Here is a 13,782-nt window from a genome sequence, read left to right as displayed (position 1 = left end):
CTAGCTGAGGAAAAACATCCTAGCAAGAACTTCTACAAGCAGCACATTAATTCTCCTCAATATTCACAGCAGTCTGCCTAGGCTGCCAGCAGGATCCCTCCACAATGCAGGTATTTCCAGCCAGCTTTGCTCACAGGCACCGAGAAGCCAGCCTCTGTGTGGCTCAGCTCCAGCCTCATCTCAGCGACACTGAAGCATCACCAACCGTTCTCCACCTTCTCAAGCCAAGACAGCAATGGCAGCCACAGCCCCGCAGGAGCCCTCCCCTCTCAGCAGGCTCATTGCTTTGGATTCACTGGACCCCTCCAAGTCCCTCCTACATCAGGAGCAGAGGGACAGGTCAGAAGTTTCTGTCCTGCCAGCAAGCAGCACACCAGCTCCCCTCACAAGTACACAGACCCCTCACGTTGGTGTAATTTACACCACATTGGCACATCTTGCTAACACTGAGGAAGGAGATGGAAGGACCGTGGCTTGCCAGAAACAAGTTTGGGACTAGTTTTGCTTTTGAAAGAGGTTCAAATGCAGAGCACAACTTTATTGCAAAGACAGGGATACGTCTCTGCTCCCCACAACCCAGCAGCACCACCTCTCCTTCCAGCTGCCTTCTCCGCTCCCTCTCATTACCTGGTTACCCCATCCTCTGTCTGCAACTCCCACAAGCACATTCTTTGCAAGAGCTGGCTTGCATGGGGACAGAGCCTTTGCAGAGATAAACAGACCTTAGTGCAGACAAAGGTCATCTGCCCAATCTAAGATATCACAAAGGACCATACAGGCCTTTTTATAAGCCCATTTTTAACTGCAAAGGGGCCAATGAGCAACATTAGGAAAGAGCTCTGACCCTGCCAGTGCAACCAGGAACTTAAGTACTCATCCTTACACAACTCTCCACAAATTCTTTTTACGTTGGAGAGGTTGCAAAAAGAAATCCACATGTATGTGCACAGACTCCAAGGGAAGAGATCAGGCTAGGCTTTCTGAATCCTCATCTAAACGACCCCAGTCTCATGATGCACATACACAAACGCAGGCGCATTTCCAGCCCGCATGCACTCCCATGTTTTCTCATGCAACCACTGTTCCACCTACGCTCTCCAACAACACACAGTATTGATAGATCCCATCTCCAACACAGAAGCAAGCTGGGTGCAGCAGGTTTTACAGGTATACAAGAAGGCAGCACTGGGATTCCTCCCATTCCCCCTCACTGCCCAATCTTCTCTTACCAAAAGAAACTTTAAAAAAAACAAACAAACAAAACCCACTAACACCCAGCTAACAGCAAGCAATGTGCAGAAAAACCCACTGGTTTCTGTGGATCAGGTCATCCAAATACAGCAGAACTACTTGTCCTACACATACCTGGAAGTCCCTAATTCAAAGGAAGCTTCCAACCAGGCATGTTTAGGGCCAGATTTTGGGCAAGCCTTCAGCAGCATTTCTTAAGTGTCAAAAAGGTTTCCTACCACAAGAGGGAAGGAAGCCTGCCCAGGCAGGGAGGTTGCACGACACCCCACATGATCTGCAAGAGGTAAGTGTGGGGGACAAGACAGATTAATCACAAGTAACTAGGGGAACTCAACCAGCTTCAATGTGGCAATCAAGGAAGATACATGGAGTGCAGGGAGACAGATGGTTGTGCGCATTTATTTTCTTTGATAAAAATGGTATGCAAATTACACAGCCATGGAGGCTCTTGGGAAAATATCACCCTGCTGGTCCTCGGGGAGTTTCTTGGAGAGTCTTAACATTCAAACACACCAAAACTGGGGGGAGGGGGGGAATGGAGGATGGATCTAAACTGGGAAGAACATGAACTTCAACATTTTCCAGTGAAGCGAAAAGATCATTAACTTATTTTTCCATTTTCTTTTTTTGTTTTTACACTTTCAGAAGTGAGCCTATGAAGCACAAGAGTCAACAAACCCCTGACACTGCTGCGCAAGAACTAAATCGCTTGGGCAGAAACACACCTTTCAAACACATTCTTCTGCACGGCACTTTCAACTCAAGTTCAAGAACAGCAAGCCTGATCCCTGAAGGCATCTAGGCTCCTTTACACCATCCCAAAAGTGTAAAGAGGCCATACTTCAAATGTAGTTTTCATGCACATTAACCCTCTACCAGGAGATTAGAGGCACCTGTGTGCAAGGGACACAGGCTCAGTTCATCCAGTGAAACATTAAGACAAATAACACCAGAAATTTCCAGGTCATTTCAATTTTTCTTTTGATCCATTCCCAATAAGATGCTGGGAGAAATAACCAAAACCAAACTTGGCTCAAGTTTTAAATATTTGCCTGAAAGGAGGACTAGGGGAGGGAATCATGTACAGTTAAAATCAAGCTACTCAAAACACAATCTTTCAGGTAAGTAACTAGAAGTATCGCCTCTACCATCTAGAGAGAGAGAGAGAGAGAAGAGTGTCTGAGACAGAGGGCATATTTAGGAAAAAATACACATCTGAAGTCTCTGTGGCCACGATGAGAACTGGAATCCACATACAAGCCAGTTAAAGAGCATTTCAACATGAAATCTTAACTTAGTAGGAAGGTCAGGGGTTAAGCTGTATCTTTTTGTTTTAAATACATGGACAGCTGTCAGATATGAAAATGATGGTGGGCTTTCCTGAAAGATCCCCTGTGCATGTGTATGGATGCATGTGCTGACATCTGTGGGGCAGCATGACAAGAGTTTAGGAAGGCTGGGAGCCCAGCAGTCTCTCAATAGCTGCGTTGATGTCTCCACCAGTGGCTATAAGCGCCTGGAGGTTGGCCTCACGATTAATGAAGCCCATGGCGTTCAGCTGCTCCAGCTGCTGTTGGAATCGCACTTCAGGACTCTGCGCCTACAGAAGGAAAGGACAAAGACCTTAGAGTCAGACAGCAGAGATCAACATCTAATATGGGCAGGGCCAGCAACAACAGCTGAGCAGGGACCCTGAGCTCAGCTTTAGGCATACTGAAAATATTCCAGGCTTGTTTACTGTTGTTACCCATCTCCCCATGGGCTTTGGCACAGCAGCCACACTGTGCACACAGTTAGTCCAAGTTCTGCACCTACAGTGACAGCAGCGCTGGGAGGAGGATCCCTGGCACTCTTAGCTTCAAACCTGTGCAAAGGGTTACTACACCCCAAAGAACTAGCCAGCCTCAGACACCAAACTTAGCATCAAGCACCACAGCCAAGAGAAACCTCTCAGGGACCACATCCCTAGAGTGAGTGGGATTGGGACAGCTTCTAGCTCACCCTGGAGATGCCCCTCCCCAGAAGTGTATCAGCATGCAGCTGGGCATTACATACTTGAGAGCTTCCTCCGGCCAGCAGCTGGATCATCTGCTGCATGAGCTGCTGTTGGGGGTTACCACCCCCAGCTGGAGAGGCACTGGCCGGCGTCGAAGCGGAGGGAACAGGGTTCTCCGGGATTGTGCTTCCTCCTGTGGAGGACGGGGGCATTCGAGGCATGCCGAAGGAGCCGAGGCTGCAGAGGAAGGCAGGGCGCGCTCAGAGGCAAGCTGGCACTTCTGGGTGTCCCCTGAGAGCTGGGCAGCACAGTAACCAGCAGGCTCTGCCAAGCTGGCCCTCACTGAGGCCCATACTACAGGACAGCTTTGTAAATTAAACCGGCTGCGTTTGTATCCTGGTCACACATGGTACTGGGAGTAAGCAATCCTAACAGAGGTGCAGGCCTGAAAGGAACTGCAGAGACTGAATGTGACCCATGCTGCCACAGAACAGAAGACCTGAGGGCTGCCAGCAGACCAGTCTGCCCCAAGGTACCCACCCAACCTTGTGGCTGTGCATCTCATACTGTTCAAGTTCAGAGATAAAATTCTTGAGTTCAGCCAATAGTGAATACAGCAAACAAAAGATGGAGGAGGGACCAAGTGGTTTCCAAACCTTTTTGTCCAAAAAGAAAGGGTCAAAGACTTCCCGCGTGAAGTATAAGCAAGCAGAAAGTGCTAATTAGCTGGAGTTCACAGAGGCCTGCAGGCACACACACATGCAGAAGTCCCCATGACAGAGTGCCCTGAGCAGATCTCCTCGAAGAATCAACAGCTAGTCTGCATGCTGGTATCAAGCATGTTAGCTCTGCCTGCAGAAACCCACTCTAAAGCGCTTATTACCTTGGCACTAGTCCTGGGGCCTCCGTTTGCAGTGTCTGGAGTCCCTGCTGGATTTGGAGGAGCGCCTGCATGGCGCGGGGGTTGGTGAGAATGGAGAGGGAGTCTGGGTTCTGCATCTAGGAACAAAGGCAAAAAGACACAACGGTACCAAACAGTGAGAGCTTCTGCAGCCAGAGATGCACCAGCTTTCAATCTGAACAACAATCAGCATAGAGCTGCGCCTCTCGCCCTGCAGCCAGAGCGAACCTGCGAGTCTGGTTCCTCCTTCAAGTCTCCAGACTGCAGGGCTCATCTGCAGAGATACTCATAGGGTTTAGATCAAATTTTCTAAATGAACTAGGTGAATCAGATTAGAACTGGGGGCACAAGCCTTTGGAATTAAAGTGATTCTATTTGATTTACCTGAGTGAACCAGCTGCTCTAGCACAATTAACTGTTTTAATTTTTGTAAACTCATTACAGTGAGAGACTGTCCACACACAAGTTTCATGTAGCTTAACTAGTCTAATCTGAAGTCCACCTTTAGGTAATTTAGACTACTTAATTTAGATTGCCTTGTCTAAACAAGCTCTTCCTTTCTCTCTTCCCTGTGCAAACCCCTTTCTTTCACAGCCCAAACCACCCAAGCCCACATGCTTCCTAGTCCACTTGACTAAGCAGCCAAGATACTCCCTTTCCTACAGAGGATGGAAAAGCTCTGGAGCCCAGGGCTGAGAGCAGCACAGGGCCAGACAGGGGCCTTTACCTGCTGCAGGAAGACAGGGAGCTGAAGGCGGAGCTGTTCTTGAAGCTGTGGATTCCCAGCAAAGAGGGGGACATTTACCATGATCTAGCAAGAGACAGCACACGTAGGTAGGGTCAGAGGGTTGCTGCCACTGGCTGTTAAACCCTATGTAACTAAGCCATGAAGAACAAGTCAGTCACGCCCCTGACTCCCTCCCTGGGCTTTCAACATGCTCCCCTGCTAATGGGGACCAAAACAGGACAGCTCAATTCCTGGCAGCAGTGTTGAACTGGGGCCACTTGACCATGGGCAAAGAGAAGGGCCATTCCCATGTCGCTTGGAAAGCCACCTTTTTTGTTAGGGGCTCCTAAGACACGGGGTTCAGTACTGTGACTGCCTTCGAACTATTGAGAAATACAACAAAACTGTCTATATTCACTCAGCTCTCCAGTTTCTGCAAGAGGAACCACTCCAGCTATAGAAGCAGACTGGTTCTCACAAGCATCGTGCTCACAGCCTGTCTGACAAGAGAAGAAAACTGCAACACTTTTACCTGTGCTGCAAAGTCTGGGTTCTGGGCAAGAGTTTGCATCATGCTCCGCATATAAGGGGCAGATATCATGTTCTGCATCAGCTGAGGGTTTTCAGAAATCTGCTGCAGGAGCCCTTGCATCTCTGGGCTGTTAAACATGCCTGCAAGGGGAAAGGGAAGAGAAGACAAAGGAAAACCCCTTAGAAGCCTAAGCACTGCTGCAATGCCTGAAATACAACATGACATATAACAGCAATGCCTTTGCTTCATCCCCTGGCCAACAGTGCATATCACTGTGGACAGCCATGGTAGTGCTTTCCTTGCCACTCTCCCACACTCTGAGGGCTGCAGGAACATCAGAGTTCCCAAAGTAACCCTCCAACAGGTACACCACAGATAATCCATTTGTGCTTGCAACTGGGCTAGAATCACTCATCTGGAGAGCAGCCACAGACAGGCACTCAAATGCCAGAGGGAGCCGCCCTCCAAGGAAGCCTGGGTGACCTGTTTAGTCAGTAGCACCCTCTGGTTCCTCTCCCGCTTACGTACCAGCCCCAATGCTAGCAGCATTCAGCCCAAAGGGGTTGGATACAGTCGGTGTGCTTTGGGTGGTTGCCGAGCCAGTGCTCCCTTCACTGCTGGGCGCCTGGCTCTGGGAAGCAGGGGGTGTGGGACTCCAGGGGTTCGGTAATGGCTCTCTGTTCTCCGTCCGCAAAGGCTGAGAGCTTGAGCTATCAGAATTTCCCGTCAAGGAAGAGAAAGGATTGTTGCCAAACTAGGGAAAAAGAAAAAAGAAATAGCTGTAATCAGTTAGCCCCAGCAGAGAATGTCGGACTAACCCCACCACCGTACAAGCTAGGGAACAGCCGATCATATTCATCCAGGTCCTGAATTTGCGAAACACATGCCATAATTTGCCTCCTGAGGAATCTGTAATCCACAACACACCTCGCTCACAAAGAGACCAGGCTCAAGAAGTGGCCACAGCCCTAGATTTGGCTCCCAAATGCAGGGCTTCAAAACATCCATGTAAAATCAGCACCCGGACATACCAGTAGGTAATGCTAGACTGGAGTATGTCTGCACAGCCTTTTGGAGACAGACCTGTGCTCACTCCTCCTGTGCTTCAAGCCAGCTGGATCTCAGCCAGCTCCAATCCAAAGGCGTCAGGCTTGAGCTAATACAGTAAGCTGGGCTGAGAGCAGAGGGCTGTGCTAACGAAGCTATGGGGCCTTCACATCAGTGATGGCTGGCATCCAGCCTGCTTGGAGACCAAAGGAGCGAGGTCAGGTCTCTGCTCAGATACACCAAACTGTGTAATAAAAGCAGATGACAGGCACTGCACAATGTTCTCCTGCTAGTGGCTGCATTCATCATCTGGAGTGGGAGGGGTGGGCAGCCATGCTTTGGGAAGGCTGCCCCGTTAGCTCGGGGGTCAGGGAAAGACCCCTTTCCCATGCTCAGCACACTACACCCCACTTACAGGAATGCAGCCAATACCTGCTCCCTGGCTGCACTAAACATGGGCTCCTGGATGTCCGTGTACATCCGGCGCAGTGCGTTGTATCCTCCTGGAATGCTCTCGAGGTTACTCAAAGCACGGTCCTGGTTCCGCATCATCTCCTGCATCATGGCAGGGTTACGAGCCAATTCCATTGTCTGGGAGAAGGGGGAAAACATGGAAAGCTCAGGCCCATATGCACCATGGAAGACCAGAGTGGATCAAGAGAGTGGTTAGCAGCCCAGTGGTATTCTACTGATCTACCAGCCAAGTGCTGAAAGAGTTAAATCCCAGCTCCCAGCAGAAAGAATATAATTAAACCCGTTTCACAGCCAGAGAGCAGAGAGATCATTTATCCAAGCAAAGAGAGCCCAGGGATCCTGGCTCCTCCCATCCTTGCTCAGCTCTCTTCCTTCTCAACCTCAATTCAGCTGGATGAGATTGTTTTGTTTCTAAGCAGTATCAGGACATCCAAACATTTAACACCCATATGCTCCCACGCAAAGTAGATGGACTGCATTCAAAAACTGAGAAGGTAGAAGAGATTGGATCCTTCCCATTTCAAGAAAACCAAGAAATTCACCCTCTCCAGACTTCTGATGGATCTCCCCTGCACAAGGAACATTCAGATCTCATTTGAAATGCTGCTTTAGTATGGATCATTCACAATTTAGTCCTAAAGCTCTGGAATTTCATGTATGGCCGACACAGTTGAAAGAAAGATAACCAAGAAGCAGATGGAAACTAGGCTCATTCAGCAACAACCCAGAAAGACCTTCTGACAAGTTTTCCTGGGGGAACAGCAGAGTCCTGTCAAGGGCTATTTAACACTCAAGGCTCTCACTCATCCCTTATGCTTCCCTTCCGATGAACCTTCGGTCTTCCAGATAGCCAGGCCTCTAGGGCATGGGTCCTCTCTGTTCTGGAATTGTACAGAAAATTGAGACCTCTAAGATCCCAGCCTATGACTAGTGCTCTCCGCTGATACAGGCAGTAAAATATTGACTGTACAGCTCTGTAGTCTATACTTAATCTATCAAGAGAAATGGAGAGAAACAAAAAGCTTTTGCAGTAGCTTCACTTCTCTGTGACTGCTTTTACTCCCATCCCTGAATCAGAATACAATATCCTTCTATGAAGCACGCTAGGATGATCCCAGCATCCTTTTTTGCCCAACACATGATGAATTCAATAGCCCTGAAAGGGAGATAAGAGTTGCAAGTATGTGGGTTGAGTAAGCAGTATTCACATAACTGAAGACTACCATCTGTTTGTGGGGAGCTTACAGCAGGAAGGAAAAGATCTCTAAAAATCACTGATCTGGCATTCACACACTCCATTTGGAGAGTAGACACTGAAGCTGGTCCACAAAGATGCTCCTGAACATGCTTTAAACAGGCCCTGGCATGCTGACTCACCTGCCTCATAAGCTCTGGGTTATTCAGCATGTGGCTTATCTCTGGATTTCGCTCCATGAGCTGCTGCATCTGGGGATTGGCCATGATCATCTGTCTCATGAGGTCAGGGTTAGACATCATGTTCTGCACCAAGGGATTCTCCATGATCTGAGAAAGCATCTCTGGGTTGGACATCAGCTGCCGCTGCATCTGCTGCTGGAGCTCCATGAAGTTGGCAGAGCCCATCCCAAGATTGCCCAGCCCAGTGATGCCACCAAAGCCAGCTGGAGAGGGAACAACACACAGGGAGAGAGATGCGAGTCAGTAACTGTCAACAGCTGCAAGAAGAGGACAAGCACATCAGTTGAACTGCACTCACACTAATCTAGGGGTCTCCTACATTTCTACGGCAGCCAGCTCCAAAGGAGGACACTCCCTGCACATGCTTCACTAAGGACTTTGGCATTATCCTGAAGAGGGAAACCAAGGTATGCCAGTGGAAGCAACTCATGCAAAGCCTCCAGCAAGCAGAGACAACTACAGGGGTCAAGAACCCCAACTCCTTGGTCTAATCCTAGGAAATTCTTCTTTTGTGTCACACCTTCTCACAGCCATCACTTACACAGGATGGATGTAGCACTATTAGGGCCTCCATCTCCAGGACCTCCCATGGTCCCTGACCCACTGCTCCGTCTGCTGCCGTTCCCTGTGTCAGAAACAGCACTGCTGGACGTGGAAGGCTGAGATGGGGCAGCAGGAGAAGAAGGGGTTGCAGTGGGGGCAGAAGCAGCATTGGGGGCAGAAGCAGCAGATGTTGAATCTTGGACCCTGCAAAGAAACAAAAGAAGGCATTAAACTCCTGAGATTCAGGAACAGTGAGCTGAGTCCTCTGTGGGGGACACAGGACGGTGCACCTCACACTGACCGAGCATCCCTTTGTGCCTGTTGTCCCCACAGCAGTCAGCCCTGGCTGCTTCCAGTCCCGCCTGCACAGATGCACAGCTGTGCTCCCAGATGCCTTCCATCTGCTGGAATCTGCCTCCCATCCTGATGCATAACAGCCCCTGACATTTTATCCTGGCCTATATGAAGTGGCTTGACTGGTCTTACCCTGAGTTGTATCTAGCTCTTCCTTGAATCACACTGAACTATTTACCTCAGCTATATCCTTGAGCAATGAGTTTGCTCCAAACAGGAAAATCCTCCTGCTGCTCCCACAGAAACCACAGGAGGTTACAGCAGGGCTAGTGCATAGGGTAAACAAGGATCTGCTTTTCTGCAAATCCTCCCATGCACTGAATATTCCTATCAGTGCTCCTGGTGGCAAAAATAAGTATCAGCATTACTCTACACATAGGGAAACTGAGGCACAAGGCAGCTAGCATCTGCCCCATGAAGTTACAGAACGTTTCTGGCCAGCTTGGCTATAAATTCACATCTCTGCCACTCGCTGTACCTTGCATGCAAAGCTTCTCCGTCCAACACAAATTGACTAGAACTTCTTTTAATACACACATGCAGATACTGTGCCATAAGGCACAGCGTAGCAGATGCTGGACATCAGCTTTACTGAGTAAACCAACCCAAGCTAATACCTTGTAATCACAGTTCCTTCTCAGGATTTTTTATAGAAATTTGAAAGAGAACATTGAAAGATTCTCTGAAGCATCTGTAGTCACGACAGTGAGTTCTAGACTAGTGCTGAAGAGCTTTCACATTAAATCAGACCACAAAATTCACTTTTCTCACCTCAAATAATGCTATTATGCCACTGACAAGTAAATAAGAACAATGATTTCTTTTTTTTTTTTTTTTTCCAAACCAAGAATGATTCCTTTCTCTAACTTCCTTTCTTTTTTCACTCTTATTCCAGGACTTTAAAATTGAAACCTGAAGGTCCATGTCCACTTTCCAGACTCACCTGACTGCTGCTGAAAACCAATGGCCACTGAGAGGGAGGCAGAGAGTGGGGAAACAAAGCAAATAGGAAGCTGAACAAAAAAGGAAGAAGGAAGCTGGAGAAAGGTCACTTGGTTTCTCTCAGCACAGGAAGAGGCTGTAATGTCTTCAGTAAGCACTTATCTGTGACTATTAGTGGGGAAAAAAAGGAGCAACCCAGGACGGCTCTCTTGTTTACCCTTTGAAATGGTTCACAAATACCGCAGTTTGCTGTGGAGACAGTGGTAAACAGCATCAGACTGTCAGGCTACCTGGAGATGCAGAATGCAGACAGAGGCCTCCTGCAGAAGCTGACAATACACATGCTTGTCTTTGTAAAAAAGAATGGGGGGGAAGCACTAATCTTGACTAAGCCAGTAAGGCAGGTCTCTCAGGGGACGGCAGAACTGCACAAAGAGACACAGCCCTGTTAGCTCATCAGGAGCCCAATCACACTGCAGCAAGGAGCCCAAGAAATGGTTGCGAAGGGCGTTTCGAGATCAACAAGATGTGGCTGCGCCTCAAATACAGCAACTGTCCCCAAGAACCTTCTGTGCTCAACACTCCGCTGGATAGCACTGGGAAAAGCCTAACCCTGCAGGACCTTGTGGCCAGTCCCAAGTCCCTTTCTCAGACTGAGCTACACGGTGCAGACGGACACAAGTGAGCCATGTCCAAAGTGGGAACTGGGTGTGCCCACAGTACTGTACTTGAGCTAACAACCACACCGCTGCATGCACGTGGTCATACGGTCTGAGCCTCCGCGCATTCCCACCGAGGCGGAGCACCCACCTGTCTGCACCTACCCATGCAGACATGCCTATAGGTACCACACAGAAACACTGTTGTGCCCCACAGATAGTGCTCTGCACATGCAGCATGCCTCCCCTCCCACGGCACCTAAGAGAGTGTGAGCACAGCCTTAGAGCAGAGTACATGATAGGAAGCAAAAGAAAAACCGGGCATTAGTTGCAACTTCAACACGTATTCATTGGGAAAGTAATTTCTGTTAACAACAACTTATCTTTGTTAGAACTAATATCAAGTTTCAGTGGGTTCTTTCAAGATGACTAAATTATAAAGGTTCAAAATACTCAAAGCCACATACACAAGATGTGTTAAAGACGAGTCAACCCCCTCAGGTACTTGCCACAAACTTACACAGCTGTGTAACCTAGGGAAAAGACAGGCCAAGTGATAAACCCCACAGCTGCATGGCAAAGCCGTGGCAGAGAGCGAGCCTAGGAGAGTTCTCCTGCTGGATCACCGCTGCCAGACTCGCACACGCCCCAAAGCCAGTACTCAGGCCTCGCACAAGAACTCCACTTTAGTCACCAACAGGGCAGAAATGCTCCACCATCATTTATTCGCATCACCCATTTACCATCAGCCCCCCAAGATGAAGCAGTTTCTTACTTCTGTGGAGTCTTAATGACCAAGTGTACAGTCAGCCCATCTTTGATCCCATGTTGATTCAACGTGTCTCCATCCTTCAGGATCTTCCCAGCAAAGATCAGAACCAGCTGATCCTGTTTGGCTTTAAACCGCCTGGAAATCTCTTCTTTGAACTGAAAAACAAACAAAGCATTTTTCAGGCAAAGGACCAAGACCAGAAATTTAAAGCTAATACTCCAGGTATCATATCCACTATGCAAACAGCATAAGGAACTGACAGTCCTTTAGTACCTCACCCAAAAGGAGCCCATGCAGGTACCAATTCAGTCACCAGTTGCTGAGGATGTCTGAGGCGTTAAGAAAAAAAAACAACAAAACAACAAAGACAAGCTCTACACTTACAAAATGTGGAGTAAATTTCAGAAAGAATAGAGCAATTACCTCAAGAAGAGCTGAAGGCTTCCAAAGCAAGATCAAGTGTGTCTCTTAGGTCTAATCCAAATACACCATTTATCCTCTGAATGACTGAACTGTTTTTGCCTCTGCTCATTTGATTTTTTTCCTAAGGAAAGCCCAACTCTGATTTAATACAGGACAGAGCTCTATGGAAAAGGGAACAATCCTTTATCAGCCAATGGAAATAAACTAGGTCTTCTCCAATTCCTATTTCTGCAACTGAATTCCCTATGAGCATGCCACACCACATAACATGGACACCTCTTCTTTACTGTGTGATGGGGTGGGATTAACACCTGCCAATAAGATTGTCATTGCTAGCCCAGCTGGGGCATTCCCAAGTTGATTTGCGAGGAAAAAAAAGCCTTGCATTTGGAAGCCACATACTACAGGAAATTCAGAGGGAAAGGCCAGGAGGGAAAGAGAAGCACACACCTGTCCCAGAGGAGCTCATAGCTTTCGCACCAGAACCCTCAAAAACAACGCCTGGGAGAGCACAGCCCTGAGCCCCAGGTCATCCTGGCTGCAAAGCTTTAGGCCCTCCTCTGCACAAAGCTGTCACTTAACATCCTGCTTATACCGACAGGCTCTTGGGAGCCGACCAGCAAGCAACAGGAGGGCCATACGTCCTATAGCACCTGCCTACCCCATGACTGTGCTCCCCAGAGACCTCCGCCAGGTCCTTCACACCACAACCTTGCGCCCTACACCCCAGATCAAAGCACACAACAAGCCAAGAAGCCAAGAGCTGTGCCGATGACACTTTGTGCAAGCAGGCACAGCCACTTCGATGGCGCTTGAGCCAGTCATTGCAAATTCCAGCCACCTCCTGCTCGCCCCATACCACTGTGCCCTGTGAAGCTCCCTCACAAGAGCAGACGCCCCCCAGCCCACACATGGGCTGATGTTCCCTTTCCTCCGCTCCATCCAACCTTTGCCCCAAAGACTTGCTCAGCCCCGAGGGATCTGCCTCCCAGCATCCAGACCCACCCCACAACACCCAGCCGTAGCCCCACAGGCAGCCCCATACACACTCCACTGGCTCTGCCCCTAAAGACGCTTTTCTGCATCACAGCACCCTTCCTATACCAACCACTCAAGGAACACCTTCCCCTCCACTCCCCGTGCAGCCCAGCCCACGGGCCAAGCCCCCAGACCCCCACCCCAATCCTTCACACCCCTCTCCCCACAGCTAACATCCACCCCAAAGCTCCATTCGCCACAACCACTCCCCACAAAGCCACTCTCCAAGCCCCTCACACACCCCCCAACAACGCCCTGCTTTTGACACCCACAAACCCTCCCACACATTACCCCCAGGACCATCTCCCCTTCCCCGGGATTGTCCCCATCCCTAGTGTCAGGTCCCCACTCAAAGGTCCCCCCAAGCCCCCACCCTCACCCAGGTCTCCCAGCTCTCTCAAAGCCTGGTTCCCGCAAGGCCCCAAAGGCCAGGTGTGACCCCCAGGTTCCCCCGCCCAGCCAGATCTCCAAGAGCCCTCCCATTCCCTCTATCACCCACCTCCAACCCAAAGCCCTGTTCCCCCACTTCTCAGGGCCCCGACTCCCTCACTCCCCCCCGAAACTCCTCCCCCTTCCCCAAAGCCAGGTCCCACCCCAAAAAGCCCCCACACTCAGCTCCCCAGCCCGTCACGCCCCCAAAACCAGCCCCCCCCACCCCCAGGTCCCCTCAGTCCCTCACCCCCAAG

General features: G+C 49.5%; 1 protein-coding gene across 1 annotated transcript in view; it reads right to left on the bottom strand.

Annotated features, from left to right (window-relative positions):
* Positions 1-2,203: 2,203 nt before the first annotated feature.
* Positions 2,204-13,782, bottom strand: part of UBQLN4 (ubiquilin 4) — a 12,470-nt gene continuing 891 nt past the window's right edge. Inside the window, exons 2-11 of the mRNA XM_010564184.1 lie at positions 11,639-11,869; positions 8,907-9,112; positions 8,306-8,568; positions 6,887-7,045; positions 5,936-6,161; positions 5,408-5,547; positions 4,876-4,959; positions 4,131-4,246; positions 3,307-3,484; positions 2,204-2,851 (exon numbers count right to left, since the gene is read on the bottom strand). Of these exons, the coding sequence (XP_010562486.1) occupies positions 2,699-2,851; positions 3,307-3,484; positions 4,131-4,246; positions 4,876-4,959; positions 5,408-5,547; positions 5,936-6,161; positions 6,887-7,045; positions 8,306-8,568; positions 8,907-9,112; positions 11,639-11,869 (1,756 nt within the window). The 3' untranslated portion in view covers positions 2,204-2,698. The remainder of the gene's footprint in view (positions 2,852-3,306; positions 3,485-4,130; positions 4,247-4,875; positions 4,960-5,407; positions 5,548-5,935; positions 6,162-6,886; positions 7,046-8,305; positions 8,569-8,906; positions 9,113-11,638; positions 11,870-13,782) is intronic.

Source organism: Haliaeetus leucocephalus, unplaced genomic scaffold (genome assembly GCF_000737465.1).
Source record: "Haliaeetus leucocephalus isolate CR32 unplaced genomic scaffold, Haliaeetus_leucocephalus-4.0 Scaffold175, whole genome shotgun sequence".
Taxonomy (NCBI): Eukaryota; Metazoa; Chordata; class Aves; order Accipitriformes; family Accipitridae; genus Haliaeetus; species Haliaeetus leucocephalus.
The sequence above is the reverse complement of the archived record's forward strand: the minus strand, read 5'-3'. Positions and strand labels throughout refer to the sequence as shown.